Raw genomic sequence first — 6,000 nt, 5'->3', positions numbered from 1 at the left:
GTAAAACTCTATTAAGTACCCTTTGACGGTGTTGGGAACCCAAGGATCTGAGGTAATTTCTTTCCATTTGTGAAGAAAGTTTTTTAGATGACCCCCTACAGAAAGATGACCAGAAAATTGGCTTACCTGAGTTGTTATAGGACTTGCGTTGGTTTCTGCCTCTGAACCCTCTGGAACGCTGGGGGTAGAATTGCGGCTGAAATTCTTGTTGTTGGTAGTTGTAAGACCCTCTGAAGCCTTGATTCCTGAAGGACCGGCCGGTGGAGCGGCCTCTTCCTCTACCGGCCCTGGCAAAAACCCATGTGTTGAAAACCTTTTTAAGAGACTGCTGCGCTTTGTCCAGTGAGGCAGCGGTGGTAACGTATTTACTCAACTCTTTGACAAAAGTCCCCAAAGAGCAAGCGATCAGCTTTTGATCCTGGATCCATAGCTGCCAGATTTGCTAGCTTAGGATTTAGTTTAAGTAAAAGTCCTTTTCGATGTTCATGCGTCATAGCCAAGTTTGCGTTACCAAGCAAACAGAAAGCTCTCTGAATCCAGAGGGACAATTCCTCAGGATCTATAGGATCGTCATTGATTCTTGCAGATTCTGCTAAATCAAAAATGCGGGCTAAGGGACCGACCATATCAAGAACCTTATCCTGGCAGAGGGCCCAGGCTCTGTCTACCCCTTTGCGGGGATCTTTCCCGAATTTAGAGAAAAAGATTAGTAATGACGGATCTATAGAGGGAGTGGCAGTAATGTGTAGGGGAAGGGAGGGCCTGGGACACTCAGAACGTAACTTGGCCCGTACTTGCTTATCTAGGGGAAGACGTAGTTTGGCTAAAATATCATTAGAAACGTGCTCAGAAGGTAGCCATTCAGTAGAATTGGGGTGATGAATTAAACCAGGATCAAACATGGGATTGCCATAGGAATCCAGCAGGGGGGAGTGTGCTTGATCAGCTGATGCTGATTTTGTCTTTTCGTGAGGAGGCCCAATGCAAAAATCAGAGGTGTTAGTATCCTCATTGTCTTTATTAGAATCAATGTCATCCCCATCGTCATCTGTGTCTCTAATATCCTCAATCACAATCTTATGGGTCTTAGATAAGTTTTTTGTTTTAGCTTTACTTTTTGTACCCATAGACTTATTCCCCTCCGTAATAGGAGGCCTGTGAGGAGCTTCACCCTCTATCCTGAGTGAGTTTGACTCACAGTCCGTTAGCGCAAAAGAGGCATTTGCTTGATTAGAAGTAGAAGCCTCCTCGGCTTTGCGCTTTCTGCTTTCCCCCGCAGAATGGGCCAAATGTGATTGGGAGAGACAGGAAGACACAGTATTCTGAATTTGCTTGGAAATTTTTACCATAGAAGCAGAAACTGCTTTTTTAACTGAAGAATGTATAAAATTAAGTTGGAAGAAAAAACCTCTTCAGAGTCTTCATTTGTTGAGAAGAAATCTGAGAAATCCATTTTACTGTGGGGAAGAGCACAAAACTGGTAAATAAGGGGTTAACAATCTGAGGGGAAGGGCTTGAGAAAAAGAAACTATGACTCACCAAGTAGCTACCAACCGAGAGGCAGGAACGCTAAAGCCACGCCTCACAAGGAAGTGGCAGAGTCAGCAGTTGAGACAGACTGACTAGGCAGGGACCGAAATAAGGCTTTCAACTGCCGTCGGATGCGTAAGAGAGACGAAAATAGAATTGGCTAAAGAGTGCTTCAAGGTAGCTGCGCTCGGAAATTGAGCGAGAGAAAGAATACTGGTAAGACACAACTCGCATCAGCCGGCGTTCACAATAGAACGTTAACGCGGCTACGCGAGCGAGGGAAATGTTGAGAAAACGCTTCGCGCGCACAATTAAGTGGTGTTAAGAAGTCTTTCACTTTAGAAAAGGAAAGCCCAAACACGCGCACAACGTTAGGCACTGACAAACATTAAAAACTAAGGTTTAAACACAGTAAATTATAAACAAATACCATGAATTATACAGAGCACCAAAAGATATACTTATCTTGACTGCGAGCAGCAAGAAAAGAGGGCTGCCTGCAGTCAGGATTGGTGTATCTTATCGTGTATAGTGTCATGATTGGTTAGTTTATTATTCTCGCTCTCCCATTAGTTGCCTGTTACGCAAACCTTTGGGATTGGTGTTTTTTCTTGGCTGCTGTTAAAATAAAGCAGGAAAAGAAAGCATAATAGGAGCCTCCGGTCTTGTCATAAAATTAATATTTTGGGTAGCTACATTACTGGAAGGGAGGACGTGTTCCTAAACATTACATGAAATGCTCACTGTTGGGACAGAAAAGTCCTCTACATTGTAATAGGCGTGCACTCCTGCCCTGAGTGACCAATTGTACCTATGTCTGGATTGCTAATGCTGATTTTTGTTGTCACAGGCAAATATGGATCATGCGTGTACACCATGACATAGGTCTACCTCACAAATTACAACTTTGTTGGACTGTGAGGGTCGAACTACCCTCATAGTGGTGAAAGCTACCACCTTTACCAGGAATTAAGTAGCACGGTGATAGAAGCATGCCATATAGTGATCAGTAGGAGAGAACTGTTTTTTAACCTGTGTCACTGGAGTGAGGCGACATGCTCACTCACTTTTTAAAGTTCCACTGCTGTGTTCTTAACCCAACCCTTGAACAACACTGTTGTTGAGAAGTGCTGTGCAATGCAGGAGTGGTGTCTCTGTGCTGGGTGTTTGTGTGCCTGGGAAGGATATAGTACATGGATCATGCAGTAATGTGCATGTTAAATGGATATGCTGGGTGTATGTGTGCCTGTGAATGGTACAATACGTGAAGAATGTAGTACTGTGCACTGTGAGCATGTTGAATGCTCATGCTAGATGTATGTAAATCTACGAGCGCTACAATACATAAAGGATACAGTGCTAGATAGTGTGTGCAAGTTGAATACATATTTTGGATGTATGTGTGCCTATGAGTGTCACAATACATTAAGAGAGACAGTGCTGGGCAGAGTGTGCATGTTAAGAGGCTGGGTATATGTGAGCCTGTGAATGGTACAGTAAATGTTGGATACAGTGCTGTGCAGTGCATGTATGCTGTATACGTACACTCGATGTAAGTGTGCCTGTGGCTTGTACAATACATGGTACACCCATTTTGGGGGTTCCATTTTGAGAGACCCAGGCCTGCATGGAGCAACATGGAGAGGAGGTGGAGAAATCCACCCAGACAGAACTGTGTATTTTTGCATTTGAGTTACCTGGATCGGATACACATTGGGAAGGGGAGGACCATGCCTCTCCTGTACACTTCAAAGGGTGCATTTTGATTCAGTGAGATGTCACAGGGAAGAGGCCTGGGCACATCTCAGGAACTCAGTTGCCTAAACCCCCACGGCTGGGCCCAGTAAACCCTGCTTGTCCTGTGGCCCTCTGAAGATGTTCTGACGCTTACAATAGAAGCTGGATAGAATTTTATTAACTCCAAATCACTTTACATAAATAAATTAAACAAATTCCAGTAGAGAAGATTTGATATGGAAATGTTTTGCTACACAAACACAACAGACAAAATAATGTATAATGTTGAGATTACAACTGAGATACAATACCACATATTTCTAAGGTGGATTGACTTTCAGGTACACCATATACAGTTTATCAAGCCACGTACACGCATCACCTGAAGACTTTATTTTTTAATGCATATGAAATCATCCATGGCTCCGTCAAATCGCAATAAAATAACAACAAAGCTGAAAAAAACTTTCACATAGAGAAGGCAAACGTTGCATGCAGAAATTCAAATATTTTCATCTGATGAGCATTTCTATAGCATTTACTTGAGGTAAAACTTGTGTACGTGTTATTTTTCAAAACAAAAACTATTTTTGGTATGGGAGAGCATCCTTAAAGAAGGAACTCCCCAAGCACCCTTAATGACGGACCTCTCCGTGCAGGCGCATGGATGCACTCTATGAATGACGCTCCTAGATTTACCTCACGATTGAAGTCCTGTTGTCGTAGGACTACATAACACAAAGGTATTCCAAAGGCCGCACACAACATCTTTAACACACATCTGTTTTTGCGAGAAACATTCAACAATTCTTGGATGGTCTAAGCTGTTTGTATCACCATGGCCGAGCTGTCCATATGCACCTAGGAGTTGCAAAGTACAGCACAGTTTATTAAATGGCACTTATTCAATGGTAAACAAAAACATAAACAGGTACAGTGTTGAAACCCAAATCTTACAAACGTTTATTTTACCTTCTTTGAAAAAGTCTTAAAAGTATCTATTAGGCAGCATGCCTGATTTACTCTAAACAGATTTCAGACGTGCAGTCATAATAATCAGTGTGTCATTTTTAATATAACTGAGACCAAAAGTTAGTGTATGAATCAAGGCGATTCGCTTCAACACTGGTGTAGCGTGCAGCCTTGTATAATAAATGTTTAGCAACACCAATTGTTACAATGGAAGAGCTGGAATTAAATCTTTTTATTATGAATAACATAAGCAGAATCACTCACTCAGACATAAACCTCAGCAGTACAGAACCAGTGAAATACTACCCAATATATCCAGAAACAAATAACTTTTCAAATTAAGTACCACATCTCTTCAAAGAACACATTACACAGCTTCCCGAAATCGACCTTGGTTTGGAAATGGATGGGGAGGAATTGGGAGAAGGAAGCCTGAGGCTTGGGAAAAGGAGCTAAATGGTTGGACAGTGTACAAAATCATTATTGCAATTTTAGTAGTATATCAGGCGTAAAGTCTCACTAAATTCCATTCACTCTGGCCCTAACAGGGAAAAGGTAGATAAGACAAGACCAGCTACAAAGAAAACGACCATCTGCCAGAAGGGGACATTCTTTCTCATCTGAATGAGCACCACTATTTCCTTTAGACATCAAATGTTACTTTAAAAAATACTGAAATCTTATCATTCAATCAATCAATCACTTGTAAAACGCAACTTATCACCTGTGGAGTCTCAAGGCGCTGTTGTGGGTGTGCTGCTCACTCGAAAAGCCAGGTCTTGAGATCCTTTCTGAACTGCTTCAGTGAGGTGGTCTGTCTCAGGTGGAGTGGGAGCGTGTTCCATGTCCGGGCTGCAGGAGAAGAGAAGGATCTGCCTGCAGTTGTGCTCTTCCTGATTCTGGGGATGGCAGCGAGGGCGAGTTGGGAGGATCTGAGCTGTCTGGTGGGGATGTACAAGGACAGGTGGTGGTTGTTCAAGGCTTTGTAGGTGTGCGTCAGTAGCTTGTAGGTGATGCGTTTGTCGACCTGGAGCCAGTGCCGGTCTCTGAGGTGGGCAGAGATGAGGCTGTGGCAAGGGATGTCCAGGATGAGTCTAGTTGCTGCATTCTGGATTCTTTAGTCTTGTTTGGAGCTTCTCTGTGATGCTGTGGTAGAGTGTGTTGCCGTAGTCTGGTTTGCTGCTGACAAGCATGTGAGTGACCGTTCTTGTCTCGGTGGGGATCCCCTTGAAAATCTTCCAAAGTAGGCGCAGGGTGTGGAAGAAAGACGAGGAGATGGCGTTGACTTGGCGGGTCATGGAGAGCGTGGAGTGCAGGATAATGCCCAGGTTGCATGCGTGGTCAGTGGGGGCGTTTCCTATGGCGGTTGGCCACTAGGAGTTGTCCCAGGCAGAGGGTGTGGAGCCGATTACGAGGATCCCTGTCTTGTCCAAGTTGAGTTTGAGGCAGGTGGTTTCCATCCAAGCGGCAACCGCTCTCATTCCGTCATGGAAATTTCTCTTGTCATGAACAAGCAACATCGTGTGGAAAACCATAGGGCCACTTCTCAACCTCAAGAAATGAACTTTTTACCAGTTGCAGGTCCTGTATGTGACACAGGATTGTTTAGTTGATCTCTCTACATGGACTATGGCTCTATTCACCATGATCTTTCCATTCTTGGTAGTCATTTCACGATCAGTTATTTTTCTAGAAGCTCCTATCACTGCCAGTTTTGTACCCACAACGAACCTTTTGCCTGCCGAATTTCTGATTAACAAT

At 43.5% G+C, this 6,000-nt stretch overlaps 1 protein-coding gene across 1 annotated transcript in view; it reads right to left on the bottom strand.

The window, feature by feature from the left end:
- Positions 1-3,423: 3,423 nt before the first annotated feature.
- RCCD1 (RCC1 domain containing 1) overlaps positions 3,424-6,000 on the bottom strand; it is a 112,173-nt gene continuing 109,596 nt past the window's right edge. The window contains exon 8 of the mRNA XM_069222648.1: positions 3,424-4,128. Within this exon, the coding sequence (XP_069078749.1) occupies positions 3,968-4,128 (161 nt within the window). The 3' untranslated portion in view covers positions 3,424-3,967. The remainder of the gene's footprint in view (positions 4,129-6,000) is intronic.

The sequence above is a fragment of the Pleurodeles waltl genome, chromosome 3_1, assembly GCF_031143425.1.
Source record: "Pleurodeles waltl isolate 20211129_DDA chromosome 3_1, aPleWal1.hap1.20221129, whole genome shotgun sequence".
Lineage (NCBI taxonomy): Eukaryota > Metazoa > Chordata > Amphibia > Caudata > Salamandridae > Pleurodeles > Pleurodeles waltl.
The sequence above is the reverse complement of the archived record's forward strand: the minus strand, read 5'-3'. Positions and strand labels throughout refer to the sequence as shown.